We start from the raw sequence: 26,756 nt of genomic DNA, 5'->3' as shown, positions 1-26,756 counted from the left end.
TTACTTCTACCATTCAAAAATATTTTTTTGAATACTTTTATTTAATAGTGAAAGTAAAGACAATGTTAAAAATCAACAAAAATATTCTACAAAAATATTAAGCAACACAACTATTTTCAATATTGCTAATACTAAGAAAAGCAGGAAATCAACACGGAATGATTTCTGATGGATCATGTGACACTGCCTGGAGTAATGATGCTGAAAATTCAGCTTTACAGCAAATTATATTTTACAAAATATTCAAATAGAAAATTTCACACTATTACTGTTCTTACTGTATTTTTGATCAAATAAATGCAGCCTTATTGAGCATAAGAGGCTTCTTTCAAAACCATTAAAAAAATCTTACCGATCAAACACGATTTTGAACAGTATCCCAAAAAGTATGGACATATGCACATTTCTTAAATGATGACATTCATTTTTGGGAGTATCTTTCCTTTAAAAAATAAACCAAACATTTTCTTGTAGTTTTCCCTTCCTGTTCAGGTTTATTGAGAATGCTTTAAGATCATAGAGGAACACAGCATAGAGAAACAACATCCTGAGAAAGTAAAGCAAGTGGTATTTGGTGTTGGCAATGAGGTCTATTATACCTGGAGGAAGTTAGCCGTTAGCAGTCCCATTTATGTCAGTTGCCCGGCTGGCGCAGGAGTCCTGTATGTTTTGAAATATTTGTGATTTAGGCCAATAAGTTGCTTGCAAGAACTTATAGCTACTTTTAAATATTTGTCAGTGGTTAAAAATATTTTTTTTAACCCAAATGGTGTCGCTACAGCATCAGCAGGCGCTAACTGAAGCTAAACCCTAAAAACTGTTTCTGCCGCATCTATATTATATGGCTGAAATAGTAGTGTGCTAGTATGCTATTCCGAATTATGCCTCATACATACTGTATGCAAGAGCTTTATAACTGAAACTGGAAAGCGGAAAGGAAGTATACAACCTAAATAAGCGGAAGGATGTTTTTGAAATAAAAAGTAAATACTTTTAAGGCACTGGAATCTTCTTCTCGGATAAAGAAAATGTGGTTCTTAATACACTGTAGTGAGCCAAACATTTCATTTTATATAACAATAATATTTGGACATTTATAAAGGCAGGTTTCAATTTTATACCGACTACATTTTTTCCAGAAAGCAGCTTTTACGTTGAAATGAGATGGTTTCACATTACAAAATATTTATAGGAATGTATGAAAAAAGTTTGTGGATGACTTATATGTCCATATAAGCAAAAAAACAACATATACTGAGGTGCATTCAGTAGTTCAGCATCAACATCGCTGGTCTGTGTGTTTTAAACGCTGCACTGCCATGTTTTATGTGTAAATTACACTGATACTAGTGATTGGTTTACACAGAGTAAACAAGCAACTTTGGTATCACTACGCCTTCAGCCGTAAGGTAGTGATTCTCCCATTTTTTCCCACTGATAATAAGTGTTTCATTGTCTAATTTTCGTTTATCACATCACCGAACTACACCGCTACTAGTAACGTTATATCCAGTGTTGCCAAGTCCGCGGTTTTCCTGTGGAATTGGGCTATTTTTACCCTGTTTCCGCAGGTTTTTTTTTCATGTCCGCGGGTTGAATCGAAGCCAAATAGCATGACTAATTTTACCATGGGTTGAACCCCGCCAAAACGTGGATTTTACCCACTGGAACTTAATTTTTACTGGGGGACCCCCCTGAAACGCCATTGGGCTAGTTTTGAGTAGCAAACCATTGAGTAGAAGATGCGGTCACATTTTCAAAATATCAGCAAAATGAATGAAGCGCAGCTCACACCGAATCATTTTCAAACCAAGTAATTTTCTGTTCGTCAATGCAGTGAATTAATCTACATGACCCTGCTGCAAAATCTGCGCAGGGAAATCTTTCACCTTTCATGTGAACTCCTTCAGTCTTCTCATGTGTGTGTACACCAATCAAATGACTCTTCACCAAAGAAACTACCAAATGCACCTTTAAATGAAACTCTGCACACTGTGGGCATTTGCTGATGTGACTAAACACAAAAGAGAAATGCAAAATTTGTAATTGTGAAGTATAATTCATGTCTGGAACACTATCGTTTAAAAACGGGCAATATCACATGAGCATGACCCAAACGTTTGGTCCTGAGTTCATAAATTAAACATGTGCATTTGATATGACTGCATTAGAGCGACTGAGCTTATGAGCTTTACACAATGTCCTTAACAAATACTGCATCCTGAGAGCAAACCATTGGTAAGCACAACAACACACTGATGTCCAGAGTTTCAGAGGTGACCCTCAGAAAAGATCAGCCGAACACATTAAGAAAGGACGACGAACGCTTGTACAGATGTGAAGGAAGGGAATAAGATGGTTTGTCTCATGTGTTTCTCATGAGTTCACATTTCTGACAGGAACAAGAACAGTCTGTTGGGAAAATCAGTGTTCATAAGCACTTTATTTCCCAACACCAAACTCTCAGTTGGGGTCTTCTCTGTTGAAGAAGGGGTCGATTGAACAAGGCATGCTGAAAGCCGTTTGTGGTCAGTCCCTAAGGAACAGGGATATCCCAAAAGTCCCAGTGGAAGCTCAAAGTCTGTGTTTAAGGCAATAGTGTGGGGCCTCAAATTGGCGGCACAGGGGACAGCCTTGCACCCTGAAAAAACAATACAAATCTGTGAATTGCCCAACCAAAAAGCTTTGATCATCTGTAGAAACATGTCACAAACATCTCACCATGTATATGGGCTTCAAATGGAGGTCAATGCTTTCTGCAGACCACCTGCTGGAGGTGTAACTCACTCTCCGCTGCAACAATTGGCAGCTTGTTCGACAGGTGGTAGTTGATCAGGTGACTGATGCTCTCAAAAAGCATGTCTTTAGTCCGAACCTAATGGAAAAAGAAAATTAAAACATATAAGGAAAATGAAAGCTGATGTGGTTTAAAGGAACACTCCTCTTTTTTTGAAAATAGGCTCATTTTCCAACTCCCCTAGAGTTAAACAGTTGAGTTTTACCGTTTTCGAATCCATTCAGCTGATCTCCGGGTCTGGCGGTACTACTTTTAGCATAGCTTCGCATAGTTCATTGAATCTGATTAGACCGTTAGCGTCTCACTCAAAAATGACCAAAGAGTTTAGATATTTTTCCTATATAAAACTTGACTCTTCTGTAGTTACATTGTGTACTAAGACTGACGGAAAATGAGAAGCTGCGATTTTCTAGGCCGATATGGCTAGGAACTTGGCTATACTTGGCTATACTCTCATTCCGGCGTAATAATCAAGGAACTTTGCTGCCTTACCATGGATGCAGCAGGCGCAATGATATTATGCAGCGCCTGTAGTTCCTAGCCATATCGGCCTAGATAATAGCAACTTTTCATTTTCTGGTTGTCTTAGTACACAATGTAACTACAGAAGAGTCAAGTTTTAAATAGGAAAATATCAAAACTCTTTTGTCATTTTTGAGTGAGACGCTAACGGTCTAATCAGATTCAATGAACTATGCTAAGCTATGCTAAAAGTGGTACCGCCAGACCCGGAGATTGGCTGAATGGATTTAAAAACGGTAAAACTCAACTGTTTAACTCTGGGGAAGTTGGAAAATGAGCCTATTTTCAAAAAAAGTGGAGTGTTTTCATAACTGGTTTGATGGTCCAAAGTTTGATTAGTATGAAACCACACTAAAAGTGAGCCTAAAGCGTCACTGACCACTCCTTCTGGATCCACCAGCAGCAGATGTTTGGGAAGCCCACACTGCATCCCAGTCAGCACATATTGGCCTGGGTTAGTGGCGCTGTCCCGCACAAGGAAATCTCCATCTCGGCCCAGCAGATTCTCTGCATCCCTGCGGCTCATGCGGCCGTGGTACCACATCTCCCGGCGGAGCTGGTCCTCTGTGGGTGCGACGGGGGCCCGGCGTCTTGGGGGACTTGGCCACTTGTCCTCCAGTACGCAAACTCCACTGGCCTCATGTAGACGCAGAGCGTCCTCAAATGGCCCTGTGAGGTCAAGAACAGTACATTTTGTAGGATGAAATGAGTTTTACGCATTACTCTTCTTAAGAGATTCCATTTCAGTCATTTGCAGTGGACTCACTCATATCAAAAATATCTTTCTTCGGGCTCTCGGGTCTGCGTCCTCCTTGGGCGTCCATTGAAACCTCCATGTTGTCCAGATTCTGAGTGTTTACGTACAGGTGTTCCTCGTAATCGCGGCTGCCGGGAGGACGACCGTCTGCTCGTAGGTAACCATCGGAAGTCAAACCTACAGAAGAGGTTGAAAGAAAATGTTTACTAAATAACATCAGAAAGCACTTTGGCACCTTTAATATGTTAAAAAGCAACAAAAATCTACAAAACATCACAAGAGTTACATAATACTGCTAATTAGCCACCAGGCATCTCACTTGAGCTGCTGTTGTTCTCTGTGTCCCAGTGCACTTCGTAACACAAGTGGGCGGCAGGGAGACTGCAAGCATCTCTTTTGGCCGGTGACCCCGTCTGAAAGAGTAATTGTTTTCTTTTAGAATTTGAATTTTTTATTATTTATACTAAAAAATAAAAATGTATAATACATTACTATATATATATATATATATATATATATATATATATATATATATATATATATATATATATACTTAAAGGAACACTCCACTTTTTTTAAAAATAGGCTCATTTTCCAACTCCCCTAGAGTTAAACAGTTTTAGAGTTTTCGAATCCATTCAGCCGATCTCCGGTTCTGGCGGTACCACTTTTAGCATAGCTTAGCATAGTTCATTGAATCTGATTAGACCGTTAGCATTGCGCTTAAAAATGACTAAAGAGTTTTGATATTTTTCCTATTTAAAACTTGACTCTTCTGTAGTTATATTGTGTACTAAGACCGACGGAAAATGAAAATTTGTGATTTTCTAGGCTGATATGGCTAGGAACTATACTCTCATTCCAGCGTAATAATCAAGGAACTTTGCTGCCATATCATGGCTGCAGCAGTGCAATGATATTACGCAGCGTCTCTCACAAACGTCTCCATGGTTGCAAGGCACGTTCCCTGTGCAAGCAGGGGCTCACGGGCGCTGCGTAATATCATTGCACTGCTGCAGCCATGGAACGGCAGCAAAGTTCCTTGATTATTACGTTGGAAAGAGAGTATAGTTCCTAGCCATATCAGCCTAGAAAATCACAACTTTTTATTTTCCGTCGGTCTTAGTACACGATTTAACTACAGAAGAGTCAAGTTTTAAATAGGAAAAATATCAAAACGTAATTTTTAAGCGCGATGCTAACGGTCTAATCAGATTCAATGAACTATGCTAAGCTATGCTAAAAGTGGTACCGCCAGAACCGGAGATCAGCTGAATGGATTCGAAAACGGTAAAACTCAACTGTTTAACTCTAGGAGAGTTGGAAAATTAGCCTATTTTCAAAAAAAGTGGAGTGTTCCTTTAAAGCAAATTATGATTGATGGTTTGACAGGGCAGGTTAAATAGGTCAAAGGTTTCGAAAGGTCAAGTAAGTTTAGAAATAATCATTGATAAATGAAAAATTGCTCTTTCAGCTCTCATTACTGAATGTGCTGTACTGACAAACTATTTGCCTGACACAATTAGCTTTATACTAATATCACTCACGGAAGTGGAAGTTTATTTAAAAAGGCCAATTCTCTCCACAAACCACAAACATCATGCTGTTCACAACACAAATCAAGGCAGCAATAAAAATCCGGTAACACTTTAGTTTAGGGTCCAATCCAACTAGTTGCTTATTAGCATGCATATTACTAAGATATTGTTTGTTTATTAGTACTTATAAAGCAATGCCTTATTCTGCATGACCATAATCTACATAACCAATTCCTACCAAAAACCAAAACTTAACAACTACCTTACTATTAATAAGCAGTACTTTAAGAAGGTTATTGAGGCAAAATCTCGTAGTTAATAGTTAGTTTGTAGTGAGAATTGGACCCTAATCTAAAGTGTGACCAAAAATCCACATCCATTTATAATAAAGTCTATTATTTTACCTGAGCGGTTTTGCTCTGTGGTTGTGTATGGACGTGACCCAATAGGCCCGCAGGAGGCCTGAGCCTAGAGTCTACCACTCCCCCAAGGGGAGGCTCCTTCCCTGGGATGCTGTTGTAGTAATCGTGCTCAGATGATTCCTCGTCATCCCCCCACGCCGACTCTTCTGTTCGTATAGTCCTAAACATTAAATAAACCTTATTTAGCGTGTTTGCGCATTGACATATTAGAGTGAAAAGGTAATTATATATTTAATTCAATCTAAATATATAAATCATAAATATGTGTCCATTGAGTAATGAAATGTACCAATAAAAAACTCATTAGTAGAATCAACTTACAAATTACCATTTTAAATAATATTAATATTGATAATAAATAATTTTAATAGTAACTTCGCAACGGGTTCAAGTTGATTTGGAAATGACTTCTGTGTGAGTAGTGTTTCATACATCACTACACTATTGACAATGGACAATAGACTTTTTGCTAGCAAAATTTCACTCATGTGATCGCACCTTTAGAGTTTCATGTTGTTAGCTTAGCAACGTGCTAACAACAAACAAAGCTGTTTTCTATGTAGAGCGGTTCACATGAGTAACATCAGTTCCATTTCAGTCACAGTAGGATCCTGTCTATGTAGGGAAGTAGGCCGCGCACAGCTTATATTAAAGACAAGACAGCGCATGTAACAACAATGATTTAAAACAGAACAAACTGAAAGAAATTATCCATTACTGATGTGACACTGAGCAGTCTTGTGGTTTCTGAGAGCCCCTTAAATAAATTTAGCTTTAAATAACGGCCTGCAGTCAAAACAGGATGGCTATATGAAACACAAGCTGTGCGTATTCTGTTTCAACCTTGTGAAATCTGTTCAGAGCTGAAGCTTGACTGCAGGTAAAATGATGGAGGAACTACTGTCATTTCCATGTTTGGAAGCATCTAGAAGCCCAAACAAACAATAGGCCTATGGTTCAAGGGAAATTATGTGAATCTCACCTTTCCATGGTGGGAATGGCTTTGGGTGGGCTGTGTAGATACTGTTTAAACTGCAGTTCGAAGGCCTGGCCGATGGTACTGATCACATTCTGGGCAAGACCATCAGAGCACTCCAGGATGTGACACGCTAGAGAGATGAGAACAAAGTAACATTATGCATATGTGCGAAATCTAGCCAAAATAATCAGTGACACAAACAAAGGTGAAGGAAAATCAATTGGAAATGTAACTGGGGACAGGACGTGAGCAAGAATCAAACCCATATCTCCCAAACAAGCCCCATAGCTCAACATATAACTGCATAATATGCTTACCGGTACACAATAAAATGAAATGTAAATTAAAATGTATAATATAAAACAAATAAAAATACCTCTTTGATTGACAGGGTCTTTGGCCACATAGGCCACGTAATCGGGTGTATCCTGCAACACATGAAGAAATCAGAGTCAGAATCAAGTGGAAATTTTTAATGGAGAGAAATAATATGAGCTGAAAGAAGAGGCCTGAAACAGTAAACGTATTTTAGAGGTCTTACCGAGTCTCCACCAGAGGCGAAAGATATGGACTGCATGGGGTGATGGGCAATCACCTACATAAAGAGATGAAAATGAGAAAGTGTGATGTCTGCATCAATTCAAATAGTCAGCACTTATTAGTATTAATCAAAAATAATAATAAAATAAAAACAGTGTCAGGGGAAAGTATGCAATATCTATTTTAAGAAATATCTGTCCAATGATATCATTTATAATTAAATCAGAGCCCTAATTTTCTGGCACAAAACAATTAGAGTTTTGATGAATTAACTCAATTAGTCAGACTTCGACAAATTTATAACTTGGGAAACTTGAAAACATCCTAATTCAAGCAATTAAAGGATTAGTTCACTTCAGAATTAAAATTTCCTGATAATTTACTCACCCCCATGTCATCTAAGATTCATATCTTTCTTTCTTCAGTCGAAAAGAAATGAAGGTTTTTGATGAAAACATTCCAGGATTTTTTCTCTATAATGTGGACTTCAACAGGGTTCAACGGGTTGAAGGTCTAAATTGGAGTTTCAGTGCAGCTTCAAATGGCTCCACACAATCCCAGTTGAGGAATAAGGGTCTTATTTAGTGAAACGATCGGCCATTTTCGTAAAAAACAAAAAAAAATTATATACTTTTTAACCACAAATGCTCATCTTGCACTGCTCTGCGATGCACCACGCATTACGTAATCACGTTGGAAAGGACATGCATGATTTAGGTGGAAGTACCGCGGTAGGGCGAATCACTCCTTCTCATTTTCTCCTCCAACTTCAAAATCGTCCAACATTGTGGTTTTACTTTTTTTGCTGTTGTTGTAAAAGGCGTTTGGTTTAATCTTTTCACGCTCGCTTTTTAAACACTTCCACCTACGTCACGCGTGACCTTTCCAACGTGATGACATAATGTGTGGCACATCGCAGAGCAGTGCAAGATGAGCATTTGTGGTTAAAAAGTATTTATCTATTTTTTTTTTTTTTTTTTTTTAGAAAATGACCAATCGTTTCACTAGATAAAACCCATATTCCTATATGGAGAAAAATCCTGGAATGTTTTTCTCAAAAAACTTATTTTCTTTTCAACTGAAGAAAGAAAGAGATAAACATCTTGGATGACATGGAGGTGAGTAAATTATCAGGAAATTGTAATTCTGAAGTGAACTAATCCTTTAAGTCAAAACATAGAAAAGGATAGCATAACTCTACTACAGTACTGTACAGGAAATTGAAACAAATCTGAATCTGTTTAATTGCACGAATCATCAAATGAACTGATTCACTAAAATGAATTAAACTTTGTAAAGCTACACAAGTGAGAAAAGGCAGTTTAAAAATGATTGCTTATTATAGTACATCTGCTTGATCATTTGTAAAGCTGCAGTCTTACTATAACTACAGAGTTACTATAACTTCATAACACCATATAGTAATGATAATGTTGTGATAAATCGGCTGAGGGTGAGGCTGCTATGATTTGATGGGTTATCCTATGTGAAAGGAGCTAGAGGGCCGACCTGTCTTGTGGTGGGGACGAGTAGACTCAAGCCATCAATGGAGATGTTGACGCCGATGCTCATTCCAGCGAAACGTAGGTTACTTTTCCCCATGATAGACTGGAGGGTTTTGTTGGTGGTCTAAAAATGGCAGCAAAACAAGCATTTGGATATCATTACATTTCCTTTGATTTGTGTTTAATAAAAGAAAAAATGCAATTTGCTCTTACTTTCTTCTTCCAGGCAGCTTTTCCTCCAGGTACAGCTTCACACAACCTGTTGATGGCCTCCCTGTGTTCACACACACACACACACACACACACACACACACACACACACACACACACACACACACACACACACACACACACACACACACACACACACACACACACACACACACACACACACACACACACACACACATTTACAAAGAGAAAGAGCACTATTAGAGAGATATTACCAGATCTCACAATCTCACATACCCGGAATACCCACAAAAAACAATTTCCCTTGTGATTCAGTGCAACCGCTGTGTGAAAATAAATAAGTAACAAGTCTTAGCCTAAGAATAATGCTTTTCAAATATTGAAAGTGTATTGTCAGTGTAATAAACAGAGCAAAGCAAAACAATAAATCATGGAGGGAACAATCTCAAAATAAATATAAATCAATCAATCAAAATAAAATAATATTAAATTAAATTAAAACAGAACACCTGAGTTAAATTGTTTCTTTAATTGTTTTAGCCAAAACCAAAGAAAAATCAAACAAAACAAAACAAAACACAAAACAAAATGTAAAATTGTGACCAAAATGCAGTAAAATAGCCCTAAAACTTTTTAGGAATAGCAGTAGTGATGGATGCATTAATACAACTAATACAACAAAACAAAAAAAAGTGTAATTTGTGAAACCAGTTTTAATAGCCGTGAAGAGTCCGGCAGAGGGGCATCGTGGGTTGTGAGGTCAACATCGGACAAAGTGACTTCAAAACACCAGCATGCTATCAAATAACCCATTAATATTTTAAAAGTGCCAACTGTCCCAGCAAAGGACTTTTCAGGGAATTTATCCAATAAATGTTACAGGATATGCATTGCAAAGTTTGATTGTGACAATTTGCATTAGTGTGTTTTGTGTTGCAAGATTATGTGCCTCTGTGTGTTTTGCCTCTTTGTTCTTATCGAAATTGCTTCTAGGCCACACTATATGACAATGACAAATTAGAGAGCCCACCCACACTCCCTCTTTCCCCGGAGTGCTGCAAATCAGCTGATTTACAAGCCGTTCGTTTCTGCTGCAAAGTAGATTCTGGCTAAATATGCAGCCTGTTCCAAGCATTCCCATTATAACCATTCTAATGTCATAACAGACTGCCGCTCTCTACTCAAAACAATCACTCTTCTCCAGTCCTCCTTGTTTATCAAATCTAACTCCACCCCATGCAATCTGCATCATCTTAGGCCCCAGAAGGCCTCCACAGTCATTAGTTGGAGTCGTTAATAATACATAGCTGTATCACTCCGTCTCCATCTCGCCTTTGCTATCTGCACTTTAGTCCGTTGTGGGCCATTGGATTCGGATTACTGCTGATCAATGAGCGAGGGCAGAGAGAGGGACTCCACTGTTGCCCTTGGGAATCTGGAGCTCCGCCCTGTCACCCCCTACAATAATGCACATGCTTGCATACATATAAATAAATATACACCTAAGAATACACACTTACACTTACACCCATGAATGCACACTTACGTATGTGCAAACATTGTTTGGCACACAAAAAGTGAACCGGAAAGTGATAATCTATTACCTTCCTGTTATGTAAAAGTTTGAAGCTCAAGAAAGTGTATCCGTCTATCATAAATGTACTCCACGCAGCTCCAGGGGGTTATTAAAGGCATTGGATATGTGGATATGGATATTTTTCTTACACAAATGCATCGTTTCGCTTCAGAAGGACTTTATTTACCCCCCGGAGCTGTGTGGAGTACATTTATAATGGATGAATACATATAATGGATGAGCTTCCAACTCATTGGTCCCATTCACTGCCATTATAAAGCTTGGATGCATTAGGATATTTATTAATGTAACTTTGATTGTGTTCATCAGAAAGAAGAAAGTCATATACACCTAGGATGTCTTGAGGGGGAGTAAATCTTGGGGTAATTTTCATTTCAAAGTGAACTAATCCTTTAAAGTGACAGCAGCCAACTAGTTCATTAATGTTAATCAAAGAACAAAAATGTAGCAGAGATAACTGTAGCTTTCTTTAATAAGGATTAATCTATATTTAATTTATAATTTCTGCAGTGAAGACTGTAAAGTGTGTGATAACTTTATTCAATTTCTGTATAATTCCTACCTGTTAGATGGGTAGGAAGGCCACAGGTAAATATGACATTTATTATAATGGGTTTATGTGAAGATTGTTTTAAGTTCACTTAAATTAAAAGTTATTTTTAAAGACTAATAAATGTTGAAATCGATAGCTTTTAGTTATTCTGTAATGTGTCTATAAATAATGTTTAAAAAAATCAATTTCATGACATCAGTACCAGTATTAGTATCAGTGATACTGGCCTTCATTCATAAAAAGATATTAAACAAAATATTTAAAATATGCTGCCTTTCAGTTGTTTCTTTGGAGAGTAACTTAAATTACCGGTATTACAATATAAAAATATTTTATAAACTCCAATGTTTTAAATCGCGATTAATCAGGATTAATTATAGAAAAAATGTGCGATTAATTGTTTTGTTTTTTTTTGTATAGAAAATATAGATATATTTATATATATATAGACAAACACAAAAACATATACATAAATAAACTACACTACACTAAACTAAACATGGAGGGTGAGGTTGTGAATTAAAACATGAAAAATCAAAAAGCAAAAAGCAAAACAATATAATCACAAAAACTAAACTAAATTAAACCAAACATGGAGTGCACAAACTCAAATATAAAATAAAATAACAACAATAAATAATAATATCAAGGATATCAAAGAAAACTGTAATCAAGGAAATTGTTTATGGCTCGGCCAAAACAAAACAAAACATGGAAAGTGAAGTATTTGTGATTAAAACAAATGAGAAATTTCTAAAATAAACAAAACAAAGAAAATAATGAATATAAAATAAAATATTTAGCAAACAATAAAATCATGGAGGGTGAGGTATTTGTCACAAAAACGATCTAGGTTCAATACAATCCAAACAAAAAACACTTTACCTTGTGACTTGTGTCCTAGTGCTGAAGTCCAAAGATCTCATTGATTTCAGAACCTCAATGCAGCCCATGTACTGCCAATAAATAAAAAAAAAACCACAAAATGACACACATTATTTTCATTATACTTAATTAGTTTTAATTTCCCAGAGGTCATCATTGCTTCATGGAAATATGTATCTAATTCTTATTGGCAAGAGCCAGAGCCATGATGTAGATGCTGAAAACAAAAGCAACAATTGTCTCTCCCTCTCTCTCACACACACACACACACACATAAGGATGATTAAATTGCACAATAATGGCAGCAGGGTGCACACAGTGTTGTTTACGCACCTTTATCATAATGGCGCATAATCACAGATAAATACTAAACGTATAATTTGAGCAAGACAGCTTCTTCTTGGCGGTTCTGAAAAAGACAACATAATAGCTGTGCCGAGGAAGGTAATTACCATGAAGTGTGAGGAGATTGACGGCAATAACCACATCATGACTGGTGGGGGTGGACTTGGTAAGAGGTATTACTGCAGTCTGGCCCTTCTGGGACGTGGAAAGTGCTCTGATGAAGGTGTAGGGAAATATCTATTCGGCAGTTAGTCACTAATGCGTTCAAAAGGGTCGCAGGAACAGAGAGCAAAATGCCAACCCCCACACTGACAGTGCGACATATGTCTGAATAAAGGAGTTTGTGGTTACGAATGCTTGTAGAGGGTAATCGCAGGGGTAAAGGATTTCGGAGGCCTAACCTACTTCGACCCAAAGCACAGATCATGTGGCCTATGGTTGAGTCAAAATGGTTACCCTAGTTAAGATTGTAGTTAAGTAGTTAAGATTGGCTAAATCTCCAGCTTAAAGGGTAGTTCACCCAATCGGGAAAAGTCTGTCACCTCACCCTCATGTCATTCCAAAGCTGCATGACTTTCTTTCTTCTGCAGAACACAAAAGAAGATATTTCAAAAAATGCTGGGAACAAAACTACACTGGAGCCCATTGATGTCCAGTTTATGGATGGGGAAAAAAACACGTTTTTGTTCCATAGAACATAAGAAGTCAAGTTTGGAACAACATGAGGGGATATAAATAATGACAATTTTAAATTTTGGGTGAACTATACCTTTAAGACACGTGTTCTAGGTGTTTTGTTCTTGAAGTCAACATCCTCTGTGTTTTCTTCTTCAACAAATACAAGAGTGCTTTGGGGAAGTCCCAAAGAACTGATTTTGACCTTAAAACTGTTCTGTATGAATATAAATCAGTCCCTCTTTACATTGTATTCACATTTCTGCAGTCACTCCTTTTCTCTTAAAGGGAGAGTACACTCAAAAATGAAAATTCTCTAATGTACTCACTCTCATGTTGTTCCAAACCTATATGACTGTCTTTTTTATTGTGTAACACAAAAAGTAGTTATTTTGAAGAACTATTTGCCTTTACAACCAAAGTCAATAGGGTCCGACTCCAAAACAACATTGGACCTCAATGACTTTTAATATATTGACCAAAAAAACAACAACACTGAGATATATTCAAAATGTATTTGTATTACACAGAAGAAAGACAGTCATACAGGTGAGAAAATTAGGTTTTTCATTTTTGGGGTATATTAAAGTAAGGTATATTAAAACTTTTTTTTAATACATATCAAGAGTATATCTTGACACCTGCCCATTTCTATCTAAGTTATTGCAGACATCTTAACTACATTAGTCAGCAGCGGGAAGTGTTCAATCAGTGTAATGAATCTTCTTCCTTTTCTTTTACGGCATCTCTCTTGCTTCCTCTCTTTCTCAAAGACCTTATTGTCAGCATGCCATTTGATAAATTAATGCTCTTCCTACAGCAAAAGCTGCAATTCGCTATCATCAAAACAGTTGTCTATAAAATGTTCCCTTGAAATTAAATTAGTACAAGCTCAAAAAATGTGTGCCTCCACAACTGACACACTATCCACAGCTACAATACATATGTGACATCACTGAATTATGTTTTTCACTTGTTCTGTTACTGTGAAGACCACACACACACACACACACACACATATGTCTTCATAGTGTCAGAACAACAAGAGTATATAAACATACATATTACTATACTACAATTTATAATAGAGGGGCATGGCACAGGAAATGTTTGCACTAGAGGAAATGACCAGTGAGGTTTATTCTTCCTATATGTGATATGTAAGAGGTGAAACAAAATTTCTGAATAACAGAATAACACAAATTAGTCTAAGTTTGAAACAACTTCCTATTCACCCACAGAAATGCAGATTATATATATTTTTTTTAATTAAATGCTTTTACGAAGCTAAGCGCTAGCTAGTTGGTTTTAGCTTAATTTTAGCCAAACTAAAATCCCTTTATTTGTGGTGTACCAACATGCCACTGTGTTATTTGGCTAGCAGCCCCCTTCCATGCCTGTTTCCTCTGCTACACATGTGATACAAATGACTGTGATTAAAAGTAATTGAATAAACCAATGAATGGTGCCTGTGTAATGCAATTATGGAGCGTGCGCAGGCCCAGTCTAGGTTATTGGAGAGAGGTGGGGTGGATGAGTGCAAGGGCGGAGGGGTAAGAAACTGGGTTGAGAGAGGATCGCTGTCATTGACGTCAAATAGTCTGCCAACATTTATAACCCTTGATTGACCAAGATGCAGCCCAGAGCTGAAGAGAGCTGATATTGGCTTATATCCATAGCATATACCAAACTGCAAGTAGTTGTTACTAGTTAGCCTACACTATGTTTTGTCTAACAGGAATTTGTCTACTTCAACAATACAAACTAAGTAAACAATGAATCAAGAGTATTGGAAATACATTTTCAGTGTTTATATATTAAATATTAGATTCAAAAAGTAAAATTGAACAGACTACCTTTATATTAGCATGCTATGCTAATTTTAATTGCAATTTCATTATTATTCCCGAGTAAACACATGCATATATGAACCCGTATTGATCCCAAAAGGGAAATTTGGGAATTGCTCAAATGTCAATCCTGGGTCCAATCAAAAATTTATTTTGAACAGCCATCACTCATACTGAGTCATAAACAATGAGCCACCCTCCACCTCCCTTCAGTTCTTCAGTTTAGTTGTTTACATCTGCAGTTTGTTTATCCACGCCTGCCCCATTCCCTGACGCAGTCGCTGTACCACACAAAGCAATATATCTGGATTAAATTATATATTCCTCCTTTCTCCTCAAGCAACTGCACCCTGACATAACCCATATACTGCAGTGAACAGAACCCCATTGTGTTCATATCATAGGCAGTTTTGCCTGAACTCAGCTTTTGAAAGGACAAGATATTGCAGTTGTTTGTAAGCTGCAAGGGGAGTCAAATCTCTCTCCGCGTCTTCAGAGCAGCATAAGATGGTGCAATGAATGTAAATGAATGACTATTAATAACACCATATAGCAGCGTATTGACACCGCTGCAGACCTGCAAAATAACATTAGGCGGAAAGCATGTAGAGATTTTAAGATGATAAGCAGGGGACTCACCCTGACAATGTACGAAGCCCCCGTGCTGCTGATCTTTTTGTCTGGGTGCAACCACCCCTGTGAGGGCTTGTTGATGAAGCTGCCCTTCTGGGTGAAGTTATCTCCCAGCCATATTCCCTCCACCCTTGTCCTCCGGTTCATCCCGGTCCTGAAGCTTCCAGAGCCCCCTGGACTCCCCTCGGCGGCCCCTGCACTGGACTCTCTTGCACTTGCCCTCTGCCTCCTGGCGGCCTGTAGGGAACAGGGACCCACACAAACAGGGTCACAGGAGTTGAACACAGCTGCAAGACTTGCCACAGGACCACTGGGGGCAGTCGCCCCCCCAAAAGCCGCAGCAGGGGAACTATCGGTTGGAGGCGCCCTGCCGGATTCCTTGCTGGAATTGGAGCTGGAGCTGCTATTGGATGGGCTACGGCTGAGCAACGAGTTGGAAAACTTCCATTGGGGCATCTTGGGAATGAGCATACAGAATGTGGTGGTCCCGTCCTGCTCGCCATCCAGCCCGGGTGAGTCGGCCAGCACCTGGGCCGAAGGCGGAGGAAGGGCAGCGGTCTCCAGAGGTGGCAGCTCCAAGCCAGGCACGGACGAGGAGGCCACCGGCGTGGCCACCACCTTCCCGCTCATGGCCAGGCTCTGCATCAGGTCGTCGGAGGAGGTCACAGAGTCGTTCCGGAAGCGGCCATACTTGGGCTTAAGTAGCATGCCCGGAGGAGCGGTCCAGAGCGGAGAGGACAGTGGGGGGAAGAGGGAGGGGAAGGGGGGATGGCAAGGGAAAGGGAAAAGGAAAGATGCAGTGGCAGTAAAGGAGAAATCCGCAAGGTTCTTTGCGGACTGTGTCTAGCCCTGCGTCCTCTCTCTCTCTCTCTCTCTCTCTCTCTGCTATCTGACAGCTACTCTCTGTCCCTTACTGTGGCTTGCTTAATCCCTCCCTCTCTTCTTCATTCCCTCTCTCTCTCTCTCTCTCAGCCCAGCTTGCCCCCACTCTCTTGATGATGTCAGTGTTATGGTCTGTCTATTAGCCCTGCCCAACCCAGCTGCGTTCAGACAACATTAGCTAATGCACATCTGCCTGAGCACCTCCTTAGAGCATCTTGCACTTATTATCCTATACTAACACGTACACAGCCATTCAGTCCTGCAGCATTAGCCTAAGGTGATGTGTGCTGTTTCGAATGCTACTTTACTTTCTCCTGTCCCAGCTAAGTTTGATTCCTCTGAAAGGTGTAAACACTGTGGCACTATCAAAACATCACTATTTTTTGAGCATCCCAACAACTAGCCTAAAACGACAACATTGGCGTGAGTTTGGCCGAGAAATATCGGGTGTTTTTCCAGTTCTGTTTGGTGACGCTAGTAGCGCATAGATTACTGACTTCACCTCAAATGCCATGGGACCAAGGTTTGGCTGGTTAACATAGGACGGTTAAGCCCTACTAGTGAATGTTGTAACTACACCATCAACCAGCAAAATCCTCTTTTTCTATGTCTAGTTATTAATAATATTTCACCTACAAATGAAAAATGTCTCTGTGGTAGTTTTTCTTCAATGAAAGTCAGTGGGGTCCAATGTTGTTTGAGCCCCAACATTTGTCAAAATATCTTATTTTGTGTTCCACAAAGCAGAAAATAAGGGTTAGTAAATTATGACAAAATATAATATTCTTTTTCAGTTAAACTACCTCTTTATAAACTTGAAATAGACTTAATTTTCACTTATCTGCTGCCTTTTACAGTATGTCACAGATCAGGATAGTCACTAGTGAAAGGCTTGCCAGTTAAGCAATTACCATTGGGATGAACTGGAATACCAGTGGATGGCTTTCTCTAAGATTTATAGACATCTGAAAATGAACAATTACACCAAAATAATAAGACCTACAGTATAGCTTGTTACACAGTGTACACATATGAATACTCAAGATGTCAAGGCATCTTTTACACCAGTTAATATAGAATAATATAGAATACCTCACAACAGCATTACTTGCTTCTCCATCCAAACTGTGCTTTTCATATTGCTTCAGAATGGACAATATAGCGATTGTCGAGACTTTTTTCTGGTCTCCTCTTGCTGTCGAAGTCAAGAGAACATCTGAGTTGTCACATTTACAGGACTTGCGCAAGACGTGGTGACTGTATGACAAATAGTCTCTTCCTTCTGCACTGACGTCACTTTTTTCGCAACTGCCCAAAAAGTAAATGCAAAGACTCCACAAGGCCAAATAAACAGGAAGCACTAAAATACTCTATATTCCGTTACCGTTGCCTATGTGTACAGACTATTTTGGTTAAAACCTCAGTTCTGTGGTATTGACAAATCCTCACATTTGCTTCATGACTCACAAATGCTTTTTTTTTTTTTCATTATTTTCCTAAATCAACAGCTCTCCTCTCAAAGGTGCAGAGATTTGGCTCTTTTTCCATTTGACACACACGCTGGGGTAATTTTTGCAAGAATGGGGTCACCAGGACCATTTGCAATTAGTGAGAGTGCATGTGCAGGGTCACAGTCTGGATCAATATCTTTGTTAAAAGCAAAACCACAAAAGAGTACATAAAAGCGGGAAAAGGAGAAAACAAGGCTACTTCACTCATTCACTGTCTTGTTCTCCTCTGGGAGCCATAAATGCTCAGTTCTAGAGCAATCTGACTCATTCTTCATATTTACCCTTATGTCAGCATTCCCTTAACGTGAATTTGCACACTAAAATCAACAATTTGGTAGAACAGAGGTCTTCAACCTGGAGTTCACCAAAGGCTGCTGTGTGATCTCAAACTGCAAGATACGTTTTTTTAATAAGTGGGATCATAAAAAATTATTTTACAGCCCCAAAGCATCATTTTGACATAACGGACATTTACATATATTTAAAAAGAAAAAATAATAATTTAATTTATTCATATTATCCTTTTAAAAAGTTTACATTTCCTCAAATCTTAATATTGTGTGTTGTCGACTCAAGCATTCAGAGAGGTGAAATTGACAAATTATTTTATGTAAATTGTTTTTTTTTTAAATGATTTGATCTTTAATTAAAAAAAAAAAAAACTTTATATACAGTAAATGCCTTTCTGAATGATTTTTTAAAAATAAGAGCGTAAATGCATGATGAAAGTGGGGTTTGTAAACTTATGAGCGCAACTGTACATTAACATGATACTAAACACATTTTATTATGTTAGGCCACTCAATTTTTTATAAAACAAAACAAGGGATTTCCACTGTGTCTCTGAAAAACCTTTAGAATCCTGCACTAGAACATGTTTGGCCACTGTAGTTACAACCAAGGTCATTTTACCCCAACAAAAAACAAAGGTATTCACTGATTACAGCACTTATCATTCAGCTAACTGTATATATTAAAATAAAAATGGCTATTATGAGACTACATAAGAATATTCATGAATATACTGGAAAACATTTTTAGAAAAGTAAAAAAAACCTGCATATACTACATAACTTTGTGCCAACGTGGAAAAGAAAGTAATACTTTTAAATCTGATAAAAAATATTCCTATTCAAATAGGTCACATGTACATAAATAGATCAATGCCACTGCGAGTGCATTACCCTCATCTGCTCGAACGTACTATCATGACATTAAACATCAAATTGTGGTCAGTGTGGGTGAATGTGCTATTTTAATATTTGCTTTCTTATAAAAATACCACCAAATGAAAATACATCTTCCACATGGCAGGCATATACCACATCCTCCTAAATCATTTGTAGCAATGTATCACAAAATGCTATTACTAAATATAATCATGTAGAGAAAGTTTAAATATATACATGAAAGACAATCAAACAGTAACTCACCAAAGCTAGTGCTGTCAGGCTGCAGGTTGCAACGCCGGCCCTACACACAAGCACCAAAAAAAAAACATGCAAATGTATATATTTGAATGTAGAGGAAGGATAAAGGCACATAAGAGTCGACAGATGTGAAGTTTGAGCCCAAAGGGTGAGAGAAACCACTCGAACCACGGCTAGAACCATGTGTCCTTGTTCAGGAACACACAGCATCACATAAACACACCTCCTGCAATGGCATGCCCAATCACGTTACTTATGTTCTGGTCTTATGCACTTAACGCAAGTGTCAATATTTGTTAAGTTGCAAAATATGTAAACACTTTATAACTTTAAGTGTTCTCAAACATGAACATTATGATGATAATGGTTGATGCTGCTAAGAGCTGTTGAAAGGTGGCATGGAATCATAAAAAAAAAAAAAAAAAAACATTTACGTCAGTGTGTGTGAGAGTATTAAAAAGCATATTTAAAATCTAACAAGCTGACTGCGCTAAATATTGTATCGTTAATATATGCAAAAACACATTCCTCATTTGAATTCATAGCTTGAACAAAAGTTATTAGGTGTTATTTGTGAAACGGAAACTGTGTAATTCATTAACAAACGAGTCACTGAAGTTAACCTTTAGTTAAACTCCTAGCAAGCCTGAGTCGTTTTTTTAACAACAATAGAGTACAGCATAAAAAAAGGGCTCTGTGTTCAGAGAAAGTTGACCGATGATTACTGCACAAAAATACACTACATACTGTATATTACTGCACCACAGAAAGAGCGAATCAATTGTTTATAGACTGATGACTAAAACATTAAGGGGTGAAAGGCAAACAATAAAGCAGCTTTCTGATGCCTTCTTAGCTTTGCCGTACTCGATTGTGTACTGCAACAATATGTGCTTGTTAAAAAGGTCACAGGAACACTGTGGTCAAATGAGCAGCCCTGACATTAAATGTTAAAGCATCTGACAAAAAAACGACGAAAACAAACTAAAGAAAAAAAATGGAGCAAACCTCTGCCACCTCAAACAACTCAATCTAAAATTTGTCCTTTTTTATATTTTTAAATGGTCAAAAAAAATAACTAACCCTGTCCATCTTTATAGTCTTTGGGTTTCATATATTATCTAAGAATAAAGCTTGATATTAAAACTTCTTTGATTTTGTGAATTAACTATTTGGTGAAAAATGCAATGCTTGTATTTTGTTAAAGCACTTCTTTCACACAAAAGTTGCCTAAATCATGTTTTTCAGCTTTTCTAGGTGGATTAACTTTTAGTTATGTGTTTCCAATGTCATTCCTGTGGGTGTTTTGCTCTTTGTAAACCATATTTTGTGGATATTTAAGTCACATCATCCATTTCTAGCATCATTACACATATTGTGTTAGGTTATTGGATTTGGTGACTTTAAATGGTCATGACAGTAGTTAGTTAGTAAGCGATTTTATCTGTTAACAGATATAGGCCTGGTTTCACAGACAGGGCTTTGATTAAGCCAAGATTAGGCCTTAGTTTAAGGTATTTTTTATAAACATGCCTTAGAAAAAAACATTACTGGTGTGCATCTTGAAGCAAAACAATGGCACTGACATATTTTAAGATATATCAGTGTAAGTTGCTTTCAGTTAAAACAGCTCAAACATGCATTTTAGACTGGGAGTTGCCTTAAAGGGTTAGTTCACCCAAAAATGAAAATTCTGTCATTTATTACTCATCTTCATGCCGTTCCACAGCCGTTCATTAATCTTCGGAACACAAATTAAGAAATTTTGTTGAAATCCGATGGCTCAGTGAGGCCTCCATAGCCATCAATGACATTTCCTCTGTCAAGATCCATAAAGGTACTAAATATTTAAATCAGCTCATGTGAGTACAGTGGTTCAATATTAATATTATAAAGCGATGAGAATATTTTTGGTGCGCCAAAAAAAACAAAATAACGACTTATTTAGTGATGGCCGATTTCAAAAATGAAGTTTCAGAGCGTTATGAATCAGTGTATCGAATCATGATTCGGATCGCGTGTCAAACCGCCAAACTGCTGAAATCATGTGACTTTGGCGCTCCAAACCGCTGATTCGATACGCTGATTCATTTGTGCTCCGAAGCTTCATGAAGCAGTTAAGTCATGACGTAAGGAACGCCGTTTCCGGGTCCAAGCCTCGACTCGTTTCACTTGAGAATGCCATCGATGGCTGTTTATGAGCGCTATTTATTCATATTAAACATCAATCATTTCAAAAAGTTAAACACTTTAAATACTTACAGTCTACACAACAGTCTCCGTGCTCACAGCGTCACAGACATTAATATTTTAACGATTTATGAAAGATGAATCCTTGTCTGGCCATCTGGAATATTGGTATGGAGATAAATTATATATTTTTTTGTAGTATTACACCACATCGTGTGTGTATATTAGCACCATTTGTTGTTTTCTTGTGGTACGAGATAGAGCGTTTGGACCCGGAAGCGCTGCCGCGTGACGTCAGACTTAACAACCGAATAAGTCTTTATTTTGCTTTTTTTGGTGCACCAAAAATATTCTCGCCACGTTATAATATTAATATTGAACCACTGTACTCATTAATGGATCTTGAGAGAGGAAATGTCATTGCTGGCTATGGAGGCCTCACTGAGCCATCGGATTTCAACTAAAATATCTTAATTTGTGTTCCGAAGATGAACGAAGGTCTTACAGCTATGGAACAGCATGAGGGAGAGTAATAAATGACAGAATTTTCATTTTTGGGTGAACTAACCCTTTAAGACTTGTCTGTAACGGGGGGATAAAGTTTAAGTCTTGTGGTTGTACTCAAAACAGTGTGTAATGTAATGTTTATTTCTCCATTGACCTCCATTGTAAACAACAATTTTTTGAGGGACGAGCAAAATTGCTTTCTATAGAAAACCACATCATATTGCGCTTATAAGAAATGTAAATTTAAATATATTGGTTTACAATCTATTCAAAAAAAATATGTTTAATTACAGAACACTACCATTTGACATCATGTCAAATGTGCTGTCAAAGACATTTTGGAGTAAAGAAAAGGTTCACAGATTTCCACCGTCATATCATATAAGGTCATCAAAGTAAAAAATTAGTAGTCTACATAAACACACTCACAGCATAAATACCTTCCTTGGGTTTCACACTTCTACGTTCTCACGCCTGAAAAACACCCTACTGTTGAAAAGAAAAACATACATCTTCCTGTATAGAAGATCTCAAAAGATGATTTCAGACCAAATAAAAGCAGAGCAATAAATAATAATAAAAAAATCTACACATGGTGAGTGTTTCACGCACTTCACCAGACCAACTGATCTTCTCGCGTGCACTCCTGTCAAACGCAGGCGCGCGCGGAGGAGGCGGAGCCTAAACGGTGAGTGACTCAACCTATCAGAGGCGCGTGAGGGACCGTTTGAGTTCAAAACTGAAGCGGCGCCTTTACAGGAAAACACCGACACTCTGTGACGACTGGACGCTAGTTTTTCCGGTATTTCACATTGGATTTTGCCTCAATTCAACATTTAACCAAAATGTCTTCAACGAAAAAGCAGATTTACTATTCCGACAAGTATTCTGACGAGGAATACGAGTACAGGTGAGGAATTTCACTCGTTAATTCACGTTGTTGTTCACTTCAGTTTCGAATTGACGTGAAACTTCATGATGGATGTTATGCTATTTGGCTATGTTTCATTTTTTTTTAAATAAGATATATTAAAAACACACGCAAATTATTGAGAATTGTCTGTTCAAAACTTATTTTCCATCCTAACTGCGTTATATTGCGTGATAAACACTCAAAATATTAGTCATTCATACTAACATATTGTCCCTCTCCTTCTACATAGACATGTTATGCTTCCAAAGCAGCTTTCCAAACTGGTGCCTTCCTCCCACTTAATGTCAGAGGAGGAATGGAGAAAACTGGGAGTCCAGCAAAGTCAGGGCTGGATCCATTACATGATCCATAAACCAGGTTAGTATTTACCTGTGGACCAGGGCTGTGTTTTAAAACCTACTTTGACAGCTTATTTACTGTCTAGGTCGGCAGCTCTCTAGTTGAGTGAAATTCACCCAAATATCCAAAGATGCTATCCGTTATTCTCTAAAAAACCCTAATTCCACTCTTTTTATACAGAGCCTCACATTCTGCTATTCCGAAGACCGCTTCCCAAGGAATGAAATTTCAAGATTATCATCTGAAGTTAAACTACATGGTTGGATCTGACCATGAATGCATTTCTATCCATAAGTTGTGATTTGTATATAAGTTTTATTATTTGCAGATCTATGGTAATGAAATGTTACTACTTCTCCCCCTTTTATTTGGAGATCTGATGGCAGCAGGAGCCCCGGGGGAATGGGCTGCCTCCTTCAAAGTGTTTTCTTTAGATCTACACTGAAGTCTTGTAAAATAAGTTGGATGGTGTTTCAGGTCTAGTAATCGCCCCTGACGTGAATAGAAGGAATAGTTTTTGTTGTACACTACAATGCTTTCCATTGCTGAACTGCTTTTGTTAACATCTCCACCTTGTATTTTGAGCAGTCAACATTTGTTTGTTCCACATTTGTTGTTGACAAATCAATAAATATTATTTTTATTAGCTCACTTGCATCCTCATTTGTAATCAGTGTTACAGGACATTAAATAATGACAAAACTATAAATATTTGTTGTTCATAAGTGACAGCAGATATTGTATTATAGAAAATTTATATATCACACTATACAAAAAAACAGGATAAGTCTCAAATTCATTGGTCAAATGGTGTGAGAATGCTGAATATTTCAAACATAGAGTTTACTGTATGAAAAATATCAAACCTTTCTAAGAATGCAATGAAATTTTCAAAGTGAAGCAGACATTGCAGTTGCGTGCACATTGTGGCAGAAAAACTGGTAACAAGTGGAGTAAAATGGGCAAGATCCACAGAATAGGGGAACAAAAATGTCTTGTGCATTTGGATGTCAGAATTGAAACGCCAAAAGAGATGGTCTTCATTTTTGACTCTGTTTATGGTTGCAAGCTATTAAACGGACAGACAGACTGATGAAACTTGTGATGATTAGCCTACTAACAAAACATGGATTGATATAAACAATAAATCTACATGATATTCACATATGCAGTTCATATGAGTCCCTAATGTATTAGCCTTACAATTAAAGCATAAAATAAGTTAAACCTTTAATATTGAAACTTTTTTTATCACAATTTACTTTTTTTCTTGCAGTTTTTATCCAAAGTCAGAATGGCGAGAAATTCTGAGAGAATATCAAGTTTACATCTTGCAATTTAGATTTTTCTTCTCAGAATTGAGATATAAACTCGGAATTGCAAGAAAAAGTCAGAATTGTGAGATCTAAATTACCCTTTTAATTTGTTTATTCCAAAGCTGCAGGTCGGAGTAATGGGCGTGCCGAAAGGTGGATTGCTACAATAGAAACTAACCCCTAACCCTGCCCCACACCCTGACAGACAGCTTTCGTGACCAATGATCAAGAACTTTCTTCACACCCCTACCTTTTGTCACATCCACTACTCCAGTCTGCAGATACCCACACTTGCTTTATGCCACCAGGTAGGCTCTGCCCACAAAACACGTCATCGCTGTTTACAAACACCTAAATGGCCTACTAATCTACCACTAAAGGGGTCACAAACTCTGAGTGCCTGACCCCTAAAGAGAAAGCAGGAGGTCTGGGCTTGTGCACTGTCACTTTCTCTGGGCTATGACTTCCAGGACCTGGTACTAGTGTGGACTCCCTTGCAGCAGTGTGTCTGCCCAGCATAGAGAACGCAGGCTGCCTCGGGAGGTAGACACTGGGATCTGTGCGGTTATATCTACCAGGACCTGGAGTCTTCGATAAGTCCTCGGCCGGACCTCCAGATTTGCATCTCCCAGAGATGGTGTAACTAGCACTGGATGTTTTGGTCAGGACATGGGAGCCCATGAGAGAAGGGAGGGTGTATTTGTTCGGGGCGGGCACGGTGTCCACAGTGCGATACGGAGTGCGGCAGCCCATGGTGTGGGACGGCGGTTTGCGATGGGTGCTGCCAAGAAGGGCTTTCTCAGGGCTGTATGCTCCTGGTCCAGGGGTGGAGAAGGTTCCTGCTGCAATTATCAGATACAACAAGGGTAAGGAACTGTCAAACTCAGTCCATTCCAGCTAAAGTGTTTCCTGGTGGTTTCGACATGAAGTGGATCAGTCGACCTAACCACTTCAACAGAGTGACACATTGAATAACCGACTTGCCTCGATTTTCCATCCTGCCATGTATGGAATAGGCAGGAGTGCCATCCCTTCCAAAGCGAGTCAGTTTGGCATCAATATGATATTTAGGACCTGGACTACAGTCAATGCTGTGCACTGTATAATGAAAGCAGAATAAACAGCATTACATCACTTAGGAAAGAAACTGTCACACTTTACATCACAGTTTTCATGTTACTGAATATGTAAGTAAACTGTCTAATACACAAGAACCACATGTATTTATATGCAATTATTTTGTTAAATATGTAGTCAGATGCAATAAAAGGTTGTAGAATTGTATAGCTAATGCCTAAAAATATTAAATATTTACTATAAAATATTTACTATAATGCATTTTTTTTTTTTTTTTTAAAGTTAGGAGGTAATGAAATGCCAAAAGTGAATAATCTTAAGTATGTAAAACATAAAAAACAGCGTAGTTTTCAACAACAAAAACATAATTTACTAATATTATATATATATATATATATATATATTATATATATATATGTGTGTGTGTGTGTGTGTGTGTTTACTGATTACAATTAAATATAAGGAAAAACATAATACATTTAGAAGTTGCCTTGAGGCAAAATTTTGCAACATTGTACCCTGTTCACAAAATAATACTGTGAAATAAAATAATATGCAAAAACACAGCAATAATAAGCAATGGAAATTTACAGCAGTCTGTCTCCCTCTCGTGGTGACATTTGCAAAATACAGGCTCATGAACTAAATTATTTAAAGGGTTACTTTACCCGAAAATGAAATTTCTGTCATTAATTATTCACCGTCATACCGTTCCAAACCCGTAAGACCTTCGTTCATCTTCAGAACACAAATTATATATTTTTTTAAATCTCCCATAGA

At 37.9% G+C, this 26,756-nt stretch overlaps 3 protein-coding genes across 11 annotated transcripts in view; 1 reads left to right on the top strand and 2 right to left on the bottom strand.

Moving 5' to 3' along the window:
* Positions 1-147: 147 nt before the first annotated feature.
* On the bottom strand, positions 148-22,913 carry shc2 (SHC (Src homology 2 domain containing) transforming protein 2). Of its 9 annotated transcripts, XM_067396185.1 has the most exons (16): positions 19,617-19,656; positions 17,765-17,867; positions 17,584-17,637; positions 15,797-16,027; positions 12,288-12,358; positions 9,274-9,334; positions 9,065-9,184; positions 7,557-7,610; positions 7,392-7,443; positions 7,019-7,145; positions 6,019-6,196; positions 4,396-4,489; positions 4,086-4,253; positions 3,699-3,988; positions 2,722-2,875; positions 148-2,641 (listed from the first exon to the last, which is right to left on the bottom strand). In XM_067396185.1, exons 3-15 carry the CDS (start codon positions 17,635-17,637, stop codon positions 2,747-2,749), a joined length of 1,629 nt encoding a protein of 542 aa, XP_067252286.1. In that variant the 5' UTR covers positions 17,765-17,867; positions 19,617-19,656; the 3' UTR covers positions 148-2,641; positions 2,722-2,746. The 9 variants fall into 9 exon arrangements, with proteins under 9 accessions (XP_067252286.1, XP_067252287.1, XP_067252291.1 ...); XM_067396186.1 differs by lacking the exons at positions 17,584-17,637; positions 17,765-17,867 and adding an exon at positions 22,740-22,913; XM_067396190.1 differs by lacking the exons at positions 17,584-17,637; positions 17,765-17,867 and adding an exon at positions 22,751-22,910.
* Positions 22,914-23,033: 120 nt separating this feature from the next.
* Positions 23,034-24,192, top strand: cks2 (CDC28 protein kinase regulatory subunit 2). The gene is made up of 3 exons (XM_067396191.1): positions 23,034-23,220; positions 23,474-23,601; positions 23,764-24,192. Exons 1-3 carry the CDS (start codon positions 23,156-23,158, stop codon positions 23,805-23,807), a joined length of 237 nt encoding a protein of 78 aa, XP_067252292.1. The 5' UTR covers positions 23,034-23,155; the 3' UTR covers positions 23,808-24,192.
* Positions 24,193-24,490: 298 nt separating this feature from the next.
* Positions 24,491-26,756, bottom strand: part of cimap1d (CIMAP1 family member D) — a 6,623-nt gene continuing 4,357 nt past the window's right edge. Inside the window, exons 3-4 of the mRNA XM_067396181.1 lie at positions 25,884-25,997; positions 24,491-25,741 (exon numbers count right to left, since the gene is read on the bottom strand). Coding sequence (XP_067252282.1) covers positions 25,263-25,741; positions 25,884-25,997 — 593 coding nt within the window. The 3' untranslated portion in view covers positions 24,491-25,262. The remainder of the gene's footprint in view (positions 25,742-25,883; positions 25,998-26,756) is intronic.

This window comes from Chanodichthys erythropterus, chromosome 10, assembly GCF_024489055.1.
Source record: "Chanodichthys erythropterus isolate Z2021 chromosome 10, ASM2448905v1, whole genome shotgun sequence".
NCBI classification, from domain to species: Eukaryota; Metazoa; Chordata; class Actinopteri; order Cypriniformes; family Xenocyprididae; genus Chanodichthys; species Chanodichthys erythropterus.
This window is presented reverse-complemented; position numbering and strand designations above follow the sequence as displayed.